Consider the following 20025-nt stretch of genomic DNA (forward strand, 5'->3'; position numbering starts at 1 on the left):
TAAGTGGTTGCCGTTGCAGTTAAATTCAACGCTGTTTGAATTTTATTATCCTGCATGTTCACAGAGTGCTGTGCCCTGTTGTTTTCAGATGGAAAATCTTTGGTGATTTTTCCAGACCTATAATTTAATGCAACCTTAGAAATGGTCTTGTCAGTATTCTCATGCTGTCCTTTCATCATCTTGTGATTTGGCAGAATAGAGCAGATCTAATTATTGCATTATTTTAATTGGTTTAAAATGGTATCATTTGGCATATTTTGTGTGTTTAAGTATTTCAGGCTAGAAAAATAGCTTCAATATTATTCTAAATGCATCTTTTGTGCTTTGTATCTGTCTGAGCTTCAAGGAAATAACAGGAACATTAACAACACAGACAAAGGAAATGTTACTCCTATTTGAGCCTTTCAAATTTGAAACCACATTTTCAGACAGATTTTTCACCTCTTCCAAAAATTCATCTAAGGTTTTTGAAATCAAAGTGATAATGAAATACAAAAGCATAAATGGTAAAGAGGATATTTATTTATCATCACAAATAAAAAGAACCATGCTTACTCATCACAGAAAGAAAAAAAGAGAGAGAAGCGCTCAGTCTTTGTATCTTTTCCGACCTTACTGTCGGATGGTTTTTTGAGAATGTGAGTAATAGCACTCTATGAAGTTTGAAATTCATTAAAAAAAAAAAAATCCAAGCCTATACCCATACATTAAAGCCCCCAACCCACACCTCCCATAGTCTGTGCCCCCCACCTCTGATACCCCAGAACAATAATCACAGCATTTTTTAAATCAGTCAGTCTGAGGGTCCTCAGTCTCCAGAAGTCTTAATAACCTGGAAGAGTGTGACATTGTACAGCACCTGGTGTCCGTTGTTCCAGGTATAAAGGACCCTCTCCCTGGGGTTATAGTCCATCATGGAAATATGGGAGTATTGATTGTGGAAGGGGATGTCTGTGTACTCATAGCTTGATGTGTTGGTGTAATAAGCAAAATAGATCTTGGCACCAGCCAGGTGGGAGTTGGTGACATATAGTGTGCCGCAGATCATAAAAGACTCTCCAGCACTGCGCTTAGGAAAGCCTGTGTCCCAAGTCTGCAGCACCTCCAGACTCTGAGGCTCCAGGCGGCTGATGACAATGTTTCCAGCATTAGGGATGGTGGTGTAAACAGCCCATAGGCCATTCTCGTCCGCCATCAGGTCGATGTCAGAGGAGCCACCCCAGGAGTAGGGAAAAGTGTTGTTATAGCCGGCCCCACTCAAACTGCGCTGCACCAGCACACTTCGAGAACGGAAGTGGTACTTGATGATAATGTTGCTCTGGTACTTGTTGTAGTACAGTGAACCATTGTAGACCACATGACCAGTGCCAGCCCAAGGGTGTGGCAGCAAGTGTTGCACAAAGTTCTGGCCCTTCATGAAATCATTCATTGTGCGATATTCCAGGACCCGACGTCCCTTGAAGTAACCATCCATGGACCACACCTGTGGAAAAAAGAAAAATGAATAACATAGGAAAAAAAGGTCAGAAAAATAAGTTAATGAGAAGGTCTCGAGATTACTGGAGAAAAATATTGTTGTGTTAAACTTGACCTTTCTGTAAGAAATTGTAAGTCACAGTTCATTATCAGTAGCTGCAATGGCCTAAAATAAGAATGTTTAGCGTGTATGTTTAGTGTGCTTGTTTGAGTGTGTGTGTATATCGATTCTCTGAGTTGTGCATGCATCGATGTGTGTGCAGAGCTACTGATCTGCCAGGCATGTGGGAGTGAAGATGTTGCCTGCGCTTTGCAGTCAACCACTGCTTGTGCTCCTTGCCCTTTCCAGTCCACATTTACAGAAAATCAATCCATTTAGCAACTCTATCTTTTTCCTCAAGCACTCTCAGCGGATCTCTCCACTGACATGGCCCCTCTCTGGCTGCATTTCCCATCTCATTCCCTCAGTGCTCTCACTGAGGCACAGTTCAGCTTTTAATTGATTCAATTAAACTGCAGTTGGCTTAGATGGTTATTTTTCTCTTGAACATTTGAAGGAAAGCTTTGCTACGATCTACTGCTTTTTCTGATTCTGTTACTGCAATTTTTCTTTCTTGTCCCACTTTTGCTTCCTTCTCCATTGTAGAGTAAGTATATTCAAATGCACAGAGGAGAAAGGAAGGGTATGGGAGGAGCTGATGGTGAAGAGACACAGCGGCTGAATTATGTAGGAGGGGAGATTATAGAGCATTAAGCGTTGTTTCTCCTATGCCTGCTAATTTGGGTCTCTAGAATAGAGCAGGAGACAGAAATTGAGTAAAGCAAAGCTCTTGCACATTCCGATTTTTTCCTCCTTTGCCTTTGGCTCATGAGCAACAATAAAACTTCCCCAGAATGATTATGATTATTGCTGCGGATGTTAATGTGGCATTGCTGATGTATCTGCCTATTAATAGTCGGAGAGATTGAAGTGATTGAGCCAGGTGATTAAAGACAAAGATCAGGACATTTAGTCACAAAAATTGACCTTTTCTGTCCACAACACCTATTTAGGCTGTTATGATTCATTGCAGGAAAGAAAAAGGCCAAGCTCATCTCTCCTCTTAAACTTCATCAGTTTCCCTTCTCTTCTACACATGGCTAATAATGCAGTCTTCCGCTTTTCCAACACCACCATTTCATCTCAGTCACCATAGACTAGCCTTAATCTTCTATATTATTCTTCCCTTGTCTCTTTCCTGCTGCTTCTTGCCATGTGCCTGACCATACAAAACTGCATGTCATGTCTGATCAGCTGAACCCATTACTATATCATTTGGGTCCAGAGCACACTCCTGGTAATTACCCAAGTGATTTGGAAAACTTTTGCCCAAACAACTCATTCATTTCTCCACTGATGATGAAGTGATTAATCAGCTGGAGTTGTAGTGACAGAGGAAGACAGGGAGGAGGAAAAGATACGCTATCCATCAGTGGCACAGCTTTGGATTCCCATTTTTCTCACTGTCTCCCCCCCTTGAAAGCTCATGAGAAGTCATTCTCATGGAAAACAGTGCATCAGTCACTTAAGTGCCGTATAGTGGCACTGCCTGCCCTGACACATATTTTCTTCTTCTTTTTTCCTCACTGAGAAGGTTGACTGTGGTTATCCTCTTTGCTTGGTTATCCTAATAATAATAATAATAATAATAATAATAATAATAATAATAATAATAATAATAATAACAATAATAATAATAATAACAACAACAACAACAACAACAATAATAATAATAATAATAATAATCCTGTGTTCCTGTATTGGTGAAATGCAGCAGTTGAGAAACTCACTCTGTTGTCGGAACTGGGTATCATGGTATCTGTCATCCAGGAGCCGAACCTTGACCCTGATGCACGTACTGTGATGGGATTACTGACGCCAGTGAGCTTCCCACAGCCTGGAGGTCAAAGAGGCAGAAGAATTAATAAAGCATGTATGCCTACATACCTAAGAGGCCACACAGACGCGCATGCACTCAGGTGTTTTCTCTATCAGATCACACTATTTTTCTTTTATAATTCATCTGAAATATGGCATTTCATTTGTTTTGGTTCAGATTGTTCAGTTCAATTGTTTTCACTGTAGAGGTTTAAATTTTTGTACACTAAGAAAATGTACTATTTGTACCATTATCTCAGATACATGCGTAGATAAATATTTTGTGCAGTCATCTTCTGTTGTCTTGTTTTCATTTGTGATTCTCCACAATGCGATCTTGTGTTTGCTTTTTGAAATCTGTAATACACAAAAACTGGTTCACCGACTGACTTTGCGGCATCATTTTTATATTTCCATTGTTGTTTTACTGTCCTGGTTTTTACCCAGTACTCAAAAAGTGAGCATTATTTTTTTTTATAATTCTCTCTCCTGGTTCATTTTCAAATGTAAAACTATAATAAAACGCAAATTAGCTAAGGGCTAAACTGTAACTGCAGTCTTTTTTGTTAACTCATCAGTTTATATTTCTGGTGTTTTTGTAAAATCATCAGTTTAAGCTAACACATTACACACAAATGCAATCTATTATTCATTCCATTTTTCTAGGCCAGTTTTTCTCAATTTATGCAATAATTTGAGATCAGAGCAAAGTGGAAATGTTAACAACATGCTACAGAGTTTTGACCAGCGATGATCCTAGTGTAATCATTAATTCTGTTCTGTGCAACTGTTGTCAAATTGATTAAATGCTGCAATGATATATGGTAATACATTTTTAATTGGGTAACAATGACCACATACAAACACCCACAATCGTTTCCATATATACCAAGTTTCTGCATGCAGGAGTGGAGTCTGGTTTCAAGTAGCAGGACTCTCTGTCGCAGCTCCTCATAATCGTAGGCCCCCATCTCCTCTTGGATAGCCATAAGCACCAAGGACAGATTCCTTACTTCCTCCCGAAGACGCAGGATCATCTTGGCATCAGTCTTGTACTGTTCCAGCACTGGCAACAGGGGGAGCAGCTGGGTCACCTTGTCTTTTAACTCCTGTGATAGTTATCACAGAAAAGGGGGAAGAGGATTACACCCTTAGAGAATAGTCAAGATAGGGGACGCAACTGCCCTGTGATAGTCAGTACATGAGAGTGAGTGCAATCTTCCCTTGGTGTTTGTGGTTCATAAAGCTTATGTCTCCATTAGGTTCTGGTTTATCTGTTCAAAACTATAGACCTTTGATTTTTAATGAGATTTACAACGTCTATTCTTAATATTTTATGTCAATAACCTGAAATTAGATGTCCTTTTATCTTCTTTCAAGGACAAAAGGAATATTTTATCTATTTAAAAAGCAAATATTTTGTTTTTCCATGTCTGTAAATACAGTTTTACTTCCTTTGAAAATATTTTGGATTGGAAAGCCACCTATATGAGAAACACTATTCAAATTGGCCAAACGCTTGTGATCTGTTTTGGGTGATGAAACTTCACCTACTTGCTGCAGTTGCAGAGCTAGTTGTAAATAAACTTGGACTGTGACTCATCGTGTGTTTAGAAGTTAAAAGAACAACATGTCCTTAGGTAGGAGTACAGGAAGCTGCAGGAGAACCTGGCTGCCTACGTGGAGAGAAGTAGGCTCAAGAGAGAAATGGGCTTATCAATAAAGTGTGGCCGCCACAGGAGGGGCTGTTTCCTCCTTGTTAAGGTTTATCGTAAATCTGGTGATGGAGCAGCTCTCAGCCCCGTGGCGCCACATCATAAATCTCATTTTCACTTTTTCAAGAAGAGAAAATTCACTCTCGTTAATCTCCCGCACTCTGCCATCGGCAACTTTAAGCTGCACGCATTCATCAGCCAACCTGGTCTGGACAAATCCAGCTTTTTCCCCTCTTTGTTGAATTAAGATAGATCAGAAGATATAACTCATTTCGTTCTGCATATTTTAGTCATCTCAGGCAGTGCTGATGAATTGGTTAATTTTATAAACATCTTCATTACCTTCTTTGGAATGGCTTTCATAAAACACACTGAAAGCAAAACACAGCCATTCGTGCTTGTCCTTGTGCTGCAGTATGGACCCAGCGGTAAAGCACACTTATCATTTATCAAGCCATCTTTTAATCAAACTATTTTATGGTCCATCTAATATCTGTAAGAGTGTGAGAAATGTTAAAAAACCCCAGAAGGACAGCCTGCTGACAGGAAGACAAAAAGGCTTACTAATAATGGCAGCAAAGCCCTAGCTTGTAGACAGATAAGGTAGAGATAAATGTGAATGTATGTGCCTGTTATCTAAAGGCAGACAGCAGAATGTTAAGTATATCAAGTAGTAAGCTCACTGAAGATAGAGAACAAATGGATACAAAGAAACAAATGCAACCCCCCCCCCCAAAAAAAAAAAACCAAAACCATTCTTTTTCTAGGTCCAAGAATTTAATCACTCATGAGTGTGCGGTTTACTTGGATTTCTCTGTGCACGACAAAAGAACTCATATAAGACTGGAAATGAATTTGTGTACCTATGTTTATGCTGCAGTGCATCGCGAGTCATACAAAATTTTATTGTCTGTGAAGAGCAAAAGAGATTGCAATGCATAAGTTTGGCGAGCAGTGCCAAATCAACAGTGTCTGCATTCACTTGACAATAATATACACACATATAAACACCAACGCACACACTGTACATGAGGAGACACAGAGCCAATTACCTGAAAGCCCTTTGGATTGAGGCTGCGGGGATTTTCAGAGGCCACCTTCAGCTTTCCATCTACCACTTTCATTAGACTCTCTGTGTTTCTGACATACTGTAGATCCCTGTACGTCCTTAGGTCCAGCACCTCCATTGACTGGCTGATGTTCTGAACCTGCGCCACAAAAACAAACCCACAATGACACTAATGATCGCGGGTTATCTTAGAGGAGGGGTTGGTATTTTTTTCTCATTTTACACCTCAATCACAGATCATTTATTGTAAGTTTCATTTTTACAGTTGTTCATTATTTAGTTTAAATTGCAGTAAATGAGTCAGGCAAGAAAAAAAATCCTGCTGTAATCCTGCCTTTGTAGTTTGGGGTTGGCATGGGTTTTCCAGATACACAGGTGGGGTGAACTGAAAACTTTGTGGCCTCAGTTGTGAATGTGAAATGTCTATAAACTTGTCCTTTACTTGTCTGTAGGCATCTTTTTTGTAGTACTCATGTGCAGATACTAAAAAAACAAAAAACAAAAAACTTCTGCTCCCATTTCGTTCATATTCCAAGTTAAATGTTATAGCCAAAGAAGAATGTGGAGGTGCCACTGTTTTTGAATTTAAATATGAAGTTAAAGAAGTTGGTTGAAACTACATAATCTGTACTGTTTCATTCATAAGCTGTAAAAATTACTGAAATAAAGAATGGGCTTTAAAATGTACACTAATCACACTGAATTATAGAATTAGGCATACAACTCTCAGTTTAAATAATTATGATGACAGGAATATTCAACAGTGATGACAATATTGTTTCTATGGTTAAGAAATACAACTTCACAATCTATGAAATTTAAGAACATTCTTGAAGAGGTAGCTGCATCATTGTCACAGTCTACAATCAAGAAATGCTTTCACGATAGGAAATACAGAAGGTTTACAAAATGTTACAAAATTGGTACACACAAAAACAGGAAGGCTCGACTTGGTTTTATCAGAAAACATTTCAAAGAGCCTAAAAAGCTCTGCAAAGAAAAACAAAATCTACCTACCGTCTGTCAAACATGGTGGAGGCAATGTTGTGACATGGGTATACATGCTGACCAGTGGAACCAGGCAACTAGTGTTTATTGATGATGTGACTGCTGATAAAAGTAGTAGGATATATTGCAAAATTTAAAGGGCTATACGCTCAGCTCAGATTCAACCAAATGGTGCAAAATTGTCAGATAGCACTTCCTAATGCAAGACCCAAGGTATATTGGAATAGCAACCCAGGAGTTTCTCCAGGTTAAGAAATAGGATATTCTTTACTGGCCAAATTATTAACCTGAAATTAACCCAACAGAGCTTGCTTTTCGGTTACTCAAGACAAGCCTGATTGCAGAAAGACATAAAGAAATGGCTAATGAAGGTGGCTGCAGTAAATGCCTAGTGGGGCATCTCAAGGGAGGGAATGTAGCTTTTCAGCTGAGTCTCTGAAAATGGGGGACTATGTACAGTTAATCTAATAAAACTAATCAAAATTAAAGCTGAATGTCTCTACTTTAATCACATTTTCACTATCTGGTCTATAATCCATGGCAATGGTGTGCAGAGGCAAAATTACATTAAAATGTGTCATTTTTCAAAAGAAGTGATATAGGGGTAGGATTTAGTCTATAACTGCTAACTGCGTGATTTGTGGAGTTTAATACATTTAATGTGCTGCTAAACATTTTTAAATGTGCGTTTTGGCAATTTGAGCGCCACAAGGTCTTTTCCATTTCTTTTATTTATTTTCAAGGGAAGGCAGGCATTTCTACAGCTGAAGGTGTGCAAATCGCACATAAAAAAACACTACAGGTCAGAAGAAAGTTATATATGCTTTTATTTACTGTCAATTTTAAAAAATATATATATACATATTAATAAAAATAAGTAATGAAAAAGAACGTTGGCAGCATGGGGAGGTTAAAAAGCAGCGCAGTCCTTTAAAATCTGTCGAGGTAATAAACAAACAACGCAGCTATACATGACTTTCAACATGCAATGAAAGTCAACAAGTTTCACTCATATAAAAATGCTACAGCTATGAAAATAAGGATAGTAAGCTCATGATCATGACAGCGTGCAAAAGGCAATGGATGCCTATGAAATGTTACTAAACGAACCTCATGGAGGAGCAAACATGCTGTTAAGTAGGCGTTTATTGAACACTCAGTTTTGCACTATGTTTAATTTTTACTAAGTACTCAGCTTATTCACTTTTGACAGCCCACTCTGTTTCTGCATAACCAACCTACTGATTCATGCACCCCCTCATCTCCGGCACGATGCACTGAACTGGCCAGAAATCACTTGAACATTGATAAATATTACTGGGCTGTCGTGTATACTGGAGGCGTATGGGTACATATGTACAACTCCCCACAGCAACAGACGCCCACCCACAATGACATGCGCAATCAAAAGTCCAAGCAAGCAAAATATACTTATTCATATCACTCCTAACATAAACAAAAAACAGACCAAGCTCTCAAAGGTCAGCGTTTGGCACAAAGTCTGCTTTGCACCAAATGCTTTGCTTGCCTACTCTCTGACAACCCACTCAATTACTTTGTGTCCCTTGTTTTCTACAACCAGTTCATTCCTCATGTGCTTCATGAACCGTTCTGGTTATATTTGGTCAGAAAATATATCCGTTCACTAATTAAAAGTTGCTTTACAGCACTACATGTGCATGAGATGGAAGAATGTGGAAGGGTAAAATGTTCCAGCAGGATGGACTCTAAACAAATGCAGTGTCACCACCCTCCAGGGCAGGTGACAGCTGGGACCACTCAGTCCTCTGAGTTGTGGCATTTCATGCTTACCTTTGGTCACATAAGATTCTCTCTACCCTCACCAGCTCAGATGAATCAGTCACAGGTGTATCTGCTTCTTGTCCAGCGCGATGACTCACTTTGTACCAAATCCTAAAAACTGTCTTTATGTGTATGGCTGACTTTGGCCTCATATCACTTTTTTTTTTTTACCTCAACACAGTTACATAGAGAGGTTAAAAGAGTATATGAGGTGTTTAAAAGTCTGTTGTGAGCACTCTTGCACAGTATTCTTCAGGTCAGCTCTGCATTAAATGGCATTTTGTCTGGCTTTACAGAAAGCTGAATAGAGATTTTGCACAAGGCTACTTTAAATTCTTTGAACAGAGGGGCTGTTTTGACATTGTTATTGTATCCTTGGCTTTCTTTGTCAGAGAGAGATTTTGTGAATCTGGTCCAATCAAACATTTCACCCGCATGCTCTGAGTTCAAATGAGGATGCTTGGTGGGCATGGAACTATAATGTGCTTATACACAGAGAATAACACGTAGTCTTTAAACTAACGTCTTGTGTGCAGCTGAAACAGCATTGACCCCAGGTGTCCTCATTAAGCTGGGCTGTGGACAGTAGTAGATGGGAGTGTTTGGTTCTAATAACTAGTGTCTTACAAGTAGTGTGCATGCTGAGGGCACAGACACAGTAGCATAAACATCCACACTGTATGCAATATACCAAAATAGTAATATTTCCAGAGCTTGTAAAAGTTCAGTTGATACTGTGTGAGAGGTGTTGACTATTATTGTAGTTTCTAAATCCTTATTTTATATAATAAATTGTATTTAGTTTCAAGAGATCACATGTAATGCAATTAACCAATGCAAATAGTTTAGTTAAAATTTACAGGTGTATAACAGCCTATCAACAAATAACATTAAAGGTGTCACAAAGACAGTTATTATGGCTTATCTTAAAAACTGTTATAAAATGTGATTGTGATCAGTCTCTCACATCATTATGGAAGAAATTTAGTTTTTTCTTTTTTTCTTTTTACAATGTTGCATAATTCCATTTGAGCATTTCACCCACCACAGCATTTCAATCAGGTCGATGTCTGGACTTTGACTTGACCACTGCAAAACGCTGATTCTTTCAGTTTTTAGTTGTTCTGTTGTAGATTTGCTGCTGGGTGTGTCTTGTTGCATGGACACATTTTGGCCAAGGTTTAGCTGTCAGACAGGTGGCCTTACATGAACGTTAATATTTAACATGCTAACTGATGCCTGTAGAGTCTGAAATGTAGCTCTCGGTTTTTTTTTGCCATTTCACTGAACATCACATTGGGTGAATTTGTTGTGACATCCACTCGAGGGAAGATTGGCAACTATCTTTTCCACTCATGCATAATCTTTCTCATTGTAGAATAATGGACTTTAAATAGTTTAGAAAGAGCCTTAGAGCCATTCTCACCAATATTTGCTTCTTTGAGATCATTCCTTTGTCTTTTCTCCATGGCATTGTGTTAACACACACCTGACAAGGAAACTACTTCTGCCGTTATAGAGGTGGCCACATTAGATGGTCAATTAATCAAGTGCATTTGATTAGAAGGACTTGTCTGCTACTTACCCTCTTCATTTCTATAGAAGCAATGTACTTAGTTTTTCAGAAGACTGCATTTATATATGATTGTGCTGCTTTGTTACAACAGTGAAAAATAAAAATATAAAATTTCAGTGGAAATTAAATCTGGAGACGGGCAATAAACAAACTGACTTGATCAATCCATGCAACACTACTCCAGCCAGTCAGCAACAAGGGGGTGTTTGTACTTGTATGCAGGGCAGGAGGCCAGCGGGGAAAAAAGCTGACACCTTGCTTACACTGAACTTCAGGACATATTTGGAAACAATCAAAAAATAAAAGGTCAAAAGGGAAACCACTGAAAGAAACCACACTGGGATCTATGTCGGAAATGCTAATTATAATTTGTACAATGGCATGCTACTGAAGAAAAAAAATCTATAAGAAACTGCAAGCTCATTTTAATAAAATGTGTCATCCTCCAACCTGGATTAACAACACCGGTGCAACTGGCTGTGAGATAAGTGCTCAAGAACTGTATGCAAAGTACAACACCAAAAATTATATGTCGAAAATGACTTCACTTTCGTTAAATGGGTGGCACCAAAATCGAGCAGCCCTCTACATGCCGGAACATGGAATTAAAGGAATTAAAGGAAAAAACTCAGACAAAAGAGGGGGATGAGGAAATACTATTAATGTGCACCTGCTTTGCATTCAGAATTAATCTAAAGTTTTCCAAATACAAGCAGTATTTTATAATATGCACTTTTCATATACATTTTACCAGGTTATTTTTTTCCCAAAGGTTCAGAATGAAAATGAACTGAATCCCTGTCAGTTCCCAAAGAATTATATTTACCAAAAATGAGGGGAAAAAACATCAACATGCAAACAGACTAGTGCATTTTTATAGTGCATTATTATAAAACTGAACTTGCAGTCTTTTAATATATATAAAAATCTATTCTTTACACACACACACACACACACACACACACACACACACACACACACACACACACACACACACACACACACACACTGTAAGAGCAAATATGGAGACTATAAAGGAATATATACTTTGCATCGCACAAATGTGTAGGTGAACTTCTCTCACCAGTTTTACTGAGTTTGTCTCTTTATGTTCAAGGCTCTTCCTTTTCTGTCGGAATATGCTTCGTTTTAAGTGTGGATGAGTGTGGATTTTGTTAGTGTGAACATGTGCTTTAAACAGGAGCAGACAGAGACTGTCAGGGGAAAAGGGAAACTTCAATGAGAATGAATGCAATATGTGAATTCAGGTGTCTCATTGATCCATCAGGGCCTCGGAGCTTATTCAGCATCTCAATTTACCACCACCTCTCCTCACAAGACCACATCAATGTCAACCCCTCCTGTCTTTCCTCTCCTCCATTCTGCTTCTTTGCTCCTAGGCTTTCAGTTACTCGGTGAAGCCAGCCTCTCTTTCACCTACTCACTGGTTTTGATTGTCCAAGAAAAAAAATCAACTGTACTATGAATGAACAGGAGAGCAGACCGAAGATACTCTGCCATAGCCCATCAAGTACTTGAAAGGTGTTTAACATCATTTCTCTGGTTTCTACTGTTTAAACAGACATGAATACAAATTAAATAAATTAAATACATAAAAAGAGACAGGTGTGCTGCCTGTAGATCTGGATATTTAACAAGCCTCTGCAGATCATTTATGAACCTACCTGTTGCCTGACCTTAGTTGCGTGTTTTTGTTTGTGCACTAGGTATTAGCATGCTCTACGTGTCAGTCAGTAATGCTTTACTGCATCTAAATAATGCCTAGATTTATTCTCTGCCTGTTGAAAACAGCATTCATAATACACACTTCATCATTAAATGCTATCAATATCACAAGTAAGCACAAGAGCTCTAATGAAATGTCCTAATCAACCCAGATTTGGTGACACAGTATTTAATTAATAAGTCTCCACCTAAAGTACTTGTAATCTTCACTGACTTGTTAACAGTTAATTTTATTAATTTTCATCTCATAAATTTATATATATAATAGAAACATTGTAAGGCTAAGGTTCAGTGAATTCAATTACATGGGTTGGTTTTTGGATATTTTTCATTAGCAATTCATAATTCATTAATTTTCAGGTACTCAGCTGCTCAACAACAGTCTTCTGACTGGTGCCGTGTTCACATGCACAACTGATCAACTGCGGCGTAAAGGAAAACCGTTCACTTCAGCAGCCTTTATGTGACAGACGGCGTCAAACACGAGCCCAGTGTGGCAGTTTGTGCTTGCATGTCTGTGTGGGTAATACTCGTGTCCCAGTGTGGGTGTGTTATTGACAGCTGTCACCTTCTCCATGAGCTGGCGAAGCTGCCTGCTGCGTGGGTCGCGGTTACACATGTTCTGGGCTGGTGCAACGACGGTACAGATACACTTCCCATCTGCGTCCTGCGCTGAACTGTAGATCTCCCAGCCCTCCTCTGGTCTTGGGTATAGAGCCTTCAGAAATACAGAGAAACATATATCTTAGAGGCATAAAATAAAAAATAAAATATGGTTGTTTCTGTCTGCAGTTGTTTATCTGTGCTACTACCAAATTGGCTTTTCAAAATGCATGAGGGCAGACAAGATATTTTATTCTGCCAGCACGCATCAATGGTAATCTGAAAAGTGTTCCACCCTTATAAAACGTGTCTAAGCCAATAAATTTATCTAATACTTAAAAGTGTTGCATAAAGTCTTTTGAAGAAAAAAAAAGACTCTTTTATACATCCCATATCATGATTGGTTGAGCCTATTCTGTCACCATAAATTAGCTGCAAAGTCATAATTTCTCTATTGCATTACTTTTTTCTTTGTGACTCTTTCAGAAATGAATCCTCTCCTAAGAAAATTAATGACAATTGCTCACCCCAACTATTCAAAACCATTTGCAGTTTAATTTAAGTTTTAACTGGAGATGAAGAGACTGACAGAGCGGGTAGTCACAGTAGTAAAAGACACCAGCAGGGAGAGATAGAGGATAGAAGAGTCATCTGGAAGATAATGGAGAGGGTGAAAGCTGAAATGGGTGTCGATTAAGATAAGACAAGACAGACTGGTGGAAAATACACAAAGGGATGGAGAACACAGTGACATGACAAAGACAGAGCAAGAATTTTGTGGTGGATGAAGAAAGACAAAGATAAATTGGAGGAAAATGGGGATTTCAAAGAAAAGAGGAAGGAAAAGGGATCAGAACAGGCTGTACAAAAGCAGAGCATCTAATAAGTTTGGACACAGAAAGGAAATGGAGCTGTTCACGATCGATAATGCAGCCCCTTACCAGTGAAGGAGGGGAGAGGCTAAAAGGATGGATGTCTCTCTCTCTGTCTAATCCAATCAAAAGCAGCGCTGTGCACTTGCAATCACACATGTATGCCTCACACAAGGTTTTTCTATTCTGATTTGCTCATTCACATTGCATCTAGCATAGCCAGCATAGGACGCAAGCTGTAATAAGACAAGAAAGAGCCTTTTTGGAGATGCAATTAAGACCCATCCATATAAGAGGTCGGAAAAGTCTAGAAATAAAATGTTATGTCTCAGCTCTGTGCCTCTCTCCTGCTTTGCTCTGAGCAGTGTTATGCTGTGATCTCGTCTCCTTGGGTTGGGGGATCAGATTAAAATGTCTTGGGGGACAGGGGGACTGTGTGATTGGAGTGTAAAGTAGCAACCACCCTGCGAGCCAATGTGCTCACTGTCACATCTTGTCATTCCTGCCAATCCCTTGGCACTCCACCCCCTCTCCACTCTTTCTGCTCCCTCTTTCACTGCCTTCTTCTTCCCTTGCAGTTGCAGAAAGAGCGTATCTTAAATCTGACTTACTTTAAATCGAGGGATGGCAAACAGACTATAGCTATGTGAGAGACTTAAATATCCTGTGCCAATAGCAACAATAAAGTTCTACGCGTAATTCTTATCACATTTTCTCTTTTTCATTATATTCAATGCATATTAAATAGACTCATGAATTATTTATATGACTGCATCTAAATTTAATTAAGCTAAGTAAGGAGAAATATTCTGTTCATATAGTATTAAATAGATATATTAGCTATATTTCAGGATGACTGAATTTCTACTTTCCATGTGAAAGACTCACCGTGGAACGTATTGGCACACTGGTTAAAATATCTTTACAGTATTATCAGTTTTGCTGCATATTTTCCAGTTCCTGCAGTGACTTGCACTTTTTTCTGTCACTCAGTGCCTTTCTTATCATTAGTCTTCCTTCTCCGAGGCAATCGACCATCAAAAGTCTATAATATGGTGGTACAGAGGCACAATAGCCAAAGCCAGAGTTAAGACAAAAGAGCCAGTCGCCACAGCAGAACCTTTCAGCTTTGTCTGATGGTCTGTTTCATTCTGCCATTGCCTTGGCATGAGGGAGTTTGTATGTATGTGTGTGGGTGTGGGTGTGTTTGGTGGGGGGTGCATCTTTTTCAGCATCTACTTCCCTGCTCACGTCTCACTCACTGTCAGGTTTCTGTATGTGCTGAAGTCTGTGGCTATGCTCGTGTGTGAGAGCGGTCATCTGTGCTATAATTTGTTCTGTCATAACGTCTATGTATATCAGTATGAGTATGCTTCAACATACAGTACTTACTTGTGTAATAATACATACATTGTGGGATGACACTGACATACAACTACACATCTGATCCTCACCCTCAAGATGCTATGTTTGGAAATTCCTGCAGCTGTAATGCATGTTTACTTCAGAACTATAGAGTCTATGTAATGGCTGATATAATACTGTGGATGTGTGTAAAATACTAGAATGTGAAGTCACAGCTGGTTACAAGTACTTTCATTAAAACTGGTACCCTGCAGTGTTAACAGGTGGAGGCTTTCTAGATACAAACTGCAAAATCTACTTAAGCTACTAATTCTTAAGGTGTCTGCAGTCTTCGGTAAAATAACTGCATATCCACACACCTAGGGCTTGTCCGCTTATGCACGAGATATTCACTTTGGGCTTAGCTAGATTTTTGCCAGTGGATGCACAAGTGTGCATTAATTTTTCATATTGCTATCAGCTTCAAAGGGAGCCACAGTCGGTGTCGCACCAACTTTTTTTTTCTTTCCCAAATGAAATCTTACGTAGCGGACAGTAGAAATTCAGCAAAATAAAATCAGAGGCACGTTGGGTTTTGTCAGAAAGGGCATCTACTGTAAAAACTTTGCCAAATAAAACATGTGGAGCTACTTGCTGTGGCGACCCCTTGCGAGTAAGGGAGCAGCTGAAAGTAGATTCTTTTAATATCAGAGCCATGTCAGCCTATTATCATACTTTCTTCATTTTCCAACATGTTTAATATCACGCTGTGCTCTTCCTGTACTTTTCCAAGCCAGAGAGCTTTCACAGCAACCAATCTTCTCTTCTGTTCATTAAAGTTTCATAAATGCTGAGCTGAAATTAAGAGCTTATTTGAATCACTTCCAGTTTCATTACCACCCACCTATCCGTTCAGCACTAACTTCACCGTTCTCATCACAGTGGTAGTTTAGGGAGCAGGAGAGAAAAGGTAATTCTTAAATGCAAATGTGCCTTGTCCCTATATGCTTTGTGCCCAGACGGATCTATATATCAGAGCTAGTGATCTCTCACATTGAACATAGTGTCATAAACTTAAATATGTTTTGGAATGTATTAATATGATATTAATATGAGGCATCTCTACAGAATGGGTCATTGACATTGGTTCATTTAAGACAGTCAAAACTATGTAGTCTAGCAAACATCTCATTAGTAATGAAAAAGGCTAATTTCTCAATATCTTCCTTTATCCATAATTATGTTCAAAATATGCAGAGTGAAATCGAGTGTGAGCAATGTTTGCATACTGTATGCAGCTCGTGTATTAGTTTGCTACACTTGAGTAGTGACGATAACATAACCTGAGCTGTCACCGTGCTATCAGTGCAGCTAGCTGGAGTACCTAAGGTTTAAAGGATGATCCTTTTCTCCCAGACACAGATGGTGGTTTCAGCAGAGGGAAGGCGTTTAGCTCCCTGTACCAGAAATTTATCCATTAGATGTATGGGATGAAATAAAATATGTAATGGACAGGTTTGAAACTGTAACATGGCTGCTATGTAAAAGCCCATTAATGGCGAAGACAGCAGCAATGAAAACAACAGGAAACCACAAAGGGTTGGAGAAATTAAAAATCAATTGGGTTTGCTCACTAAAATGAAAATTACTTGTTAATATTTCTGGATTTCCCACTTTGTGCCAACTCAGAGTCTCCTCCATTTCCATGACCTCATATCAGATAGCCTGGATGCATGACGTCCCATCACCATCAGCTGCAAACATATCTTCAAACCACAAACTCCCATCCTCCCAAGGGAAAAATGATTAAAGGAGGAACTGCTTACTTTCATAAGCAGAAAAGGAGAAGTTGTGCTTTCAGAAAGGCTGACGGAGAAGTGGCTCTAATTTCCTCTAGCTTGGTTTAAACGGTATCCAGTTACAATGCTGATTGACAACTTTAGGGGAATCTGTGCTGAGATAGGTGAAGATTAGATGCTTCTCCACTGTTTCCTGCTGCAGAGAAATCAGAGCTGATTCCACCAAAAAAACCTTACTAAGTTAAACCATTATCTGAGTGATTCTCTGTAGCACAAAGAAACTAAGACCGCTTGGTTTTGTTAATGATTAGCAAAGTTTAGAGGTATTATCCAATTAGACATTTGAGCTGGTGGTCTCACTGCTGATTTGCAGGATGGACTTCCTCTGGCGTTTCATTAAACCAACCCTGGAGCTTGCTGCTGTAAAGCCAGAGTTAAATGAGATCATAAATCTACAGCTCCCTACTTTATGAGCATGACGGGAAGTCTATTATAACTTTCATAAGCAGCAGGCAGAAGGGGCAAACAGGCAGAGGCAGGCACAAGTTGTGAGATATGGAAGAGAGCTGACCACTACACTGTGAACTGTCAACACGGCTGAGAAACTGCAACACTACCGAGGATGGACAGGTTAAGAAAAGGAGGAGAGGTCGAGCTGTACACGGAGAAAGACAGAAGACATAGAAGAAGATAAAATCTAGACGTCATTGAGAAGAGGAATTCTTATTCAGGAAATAAAATATGAAGTTCTACCTAAATAATCTTTTTCTTTCCTTCATTGTCATCCAGCAGTGCCAGCTTTCATAAAAAATGCTTTACTTTACTTTCCTCTCTGTCAGCAGAATGATGCTTTATGCCAGGCATTAACATCCATCAGTACAGTACTTGTCCCCAAAAAACTAGACATCTGTCTCTGTTGCACAGTGTTCGATTTTATCTCTATTATACCCAAACAATCGGTTCTCATTTTTCAGATTTGCCAGTTATTGCTATAATTGAATGTATATAGATAAACATGCTAATGCACACATTCACTCTTCAAATGAACAATCAGTAAATCCCTAATGCCAAAGCCAGCTGCTGGGCTTTAAAATAATAAAGACACCAAGTGAAGTCCCTGGTCTCCTCTGCTCCCAAGGAAAGTGATTAACACAATCAGCTCAGCATGGTTGCCAGTCAATAATATGAGTCATAAACTCATCATGGCCCTGTCCCTACTGCCTCATTTTGGCTCCCTACTGCCTTTCTCTCCATCTTTCTCCATCACCCTCATGACTGCCACCCTTCTCAGTGGCGTCCTGCTCGCTTTCCATCTGCACCCAACTTGTTCCAATCCACCTCACACTTCAGTGACAGTGGGGGTGGGCATATGCATCAAGTGTTTTTTGAAGGGGGGGAGTTCTTGGAGAGGTTAAAGAAAATGACACTCACTGGCACTCGGCATGAGTGCGCAACTGCAACTCTACACTTTTTCGAGCCAGCGCCGTGCCAGGTGCCGTAGTGAAAAGCATTTGGATTCTGCTCTTCTGTTACAGCGATGCAAGATAGCTCTATCATGTCTGGTGCTAAACACAGGCAAGAGAGTGCCAGGGTGGCTTATGTGAGAAAACACTGTGTAAACTGTTATAAGACAGTTAGTGTTTCATTGGTAGAAATATGGATTACAGAATTGCTTTTGAAAAATGGAGGAATTGCAACAGGCGTGAGTCCTGCAGGGTGGAATTATACTCTTATAATGACAAATGAACCATTTCAAAACCCTGATTCCCTTTTCTGGGATCAATGCTGCTTTATGCTAGACGATCACATAATTAATTAAAGTTTAAAACAATTGAAAATGATCTTTTATAGATTGGCTGAGCTTGTCGCTGTTCCCACTGCATCCCATTAACCTGACGTTAGATTACACTTGTCAGAATCCCAACTGAGATAAATTTAATCGAAAGCAGCACAATGAATGTAAAAAATAAAGTGTGCAAATAAAAGCCTGCAGTCGTATTTAATTTTTAATCCATAGCTGAGAATCAATTTTTACAATACACTTTATTGGATTCCGCAGTGGAAGTGATAAAGTTTACGGTCTCACATCCTGACAGAGGCTGCGTGACCCCAATCAGTTTCTGTGTCTTGCCTCTTTGTACACTGACGTTTGTTGTTCCATTCTCTCCTCTGATGGTGAGAATATTTTATTCAGATTTCTTCCTCACAGCTTTCTTAATTTAGATATCAAAGGGAGCGTCACCACATGCATACACATCCAGGCACCCTGCTGCAGTTTTATTGAGAGGAACCTATCTATGCCAGTCTTGTGCACACATACCTGTATTTATTTATTTATTTATTTTTATCTATAATGAGACAGTTATCCTTGACTTATGCTGTGTTCACTGAAAGTGTTGAGAGATTCAGTGATTATTATTATTATGTAGAAAAGCAAGCATTTTTCATCTCAACAGATTTTCCGCTTTAACTTAGAGCACAGCTGGGTTCAATTCATGGACAAGCCTTTTTTTATTATGTGTCTCGCACTGTGAATGTGTCCTTTTATTTCTATAACTAAGGACAGACAGCTCTTTTTTTTTCAACGACAGTTTTTGCAGGTTGAACATACTAAGCTGAAGAACACCAAACTGCATTAGAGACTTGGTGTATCTTGTGTCTCACAATTTATAGCAGGTAATGTTTGAATTGCAGTAGTTGTTTATGGTAATTACTCTTTTTTGAAGGCAAATTTGGAAGTCTCATTATTTCTCCTAAACCTCTGCCCGAAATAATAAGTGCTCTCCTTGACACTGTTTTCAGCTTTGAACATTGTGCTACTTCTTTTACTTGAGTAGCACTTGTCACTTGTTTGTCTTGCTGTCAGACAGAGAAGATATATATGCTATACTAAGAAATTAAAACTCATTTTTAATCCATGCCTTTATGTCTCATTGACCAGAACTTGATAAATAACTGGAAAAAAGTGCAGAAATGTATCAGATATACCCCTGGTATCTGCTGTGTGTCCACACAGCACTTTAAGAACATTTCTTTTTAAACGTATAACACTCTTTATAGATTAATAAATCATAATAAAAAAGATGATTTAGTGTG

At 39.1% G+C, this 20025-nt stretch overlaps 1 protein-coding gene across 2 annotated transcripts in view; it reads right to left on the bottom strand.

Moving 5' to 3' along the window:
* Nucleotides 1–500: 500 nt before the first annotated feature.
* olfm2a (olfactomedin 2a) overlaps nt 501–20025 on the bottom strand; it is a 41153-nt gene continuing 21628 nt past the window's right edge. For both annotated transcript variants that reach the window (XM_084925653.1, XM_084925651.1), the window contains exons 2-6: nt 12880–13029; nt 6162–6317; nt 4284–4503; nt 3307–3413; nt 501–1483 (exon numbers count right to left, since the gene is read on the bottom strand). In XM_084925653.1, the coding sequence (XP_084781779.1) occupies nt 809–1483; nt 3307–3413; nt 4284–4503; nt 6162–6317; nt 12880–13029 (1308 nt within the window). In that variant the 3' untranslated portion in view covers nt 501–808. The remainder of the gene's footprint in view (nt 1484–3306; nt 3414–4283; nt 4504–6161; nt 6318–12879; nt 13030–20025) is intronic.

The sequence above is a fragment of the Perissodus microlepis genome, chromosome 4 (genome assembly GCF_051167445.1).
Source record: "Perissodus microlepis isolate ML-2025 ecotype Zambia chromosome 4, ASM5116744v1, whole genome shotgun sequence".
In the NCBI taxonomy this organism is placed as follows: Eukaryota; Metazoa; Chordata; class Actinopteri; order Cichliformes; family Cichlidae; genus Perissodus; species Perissodus microlepis.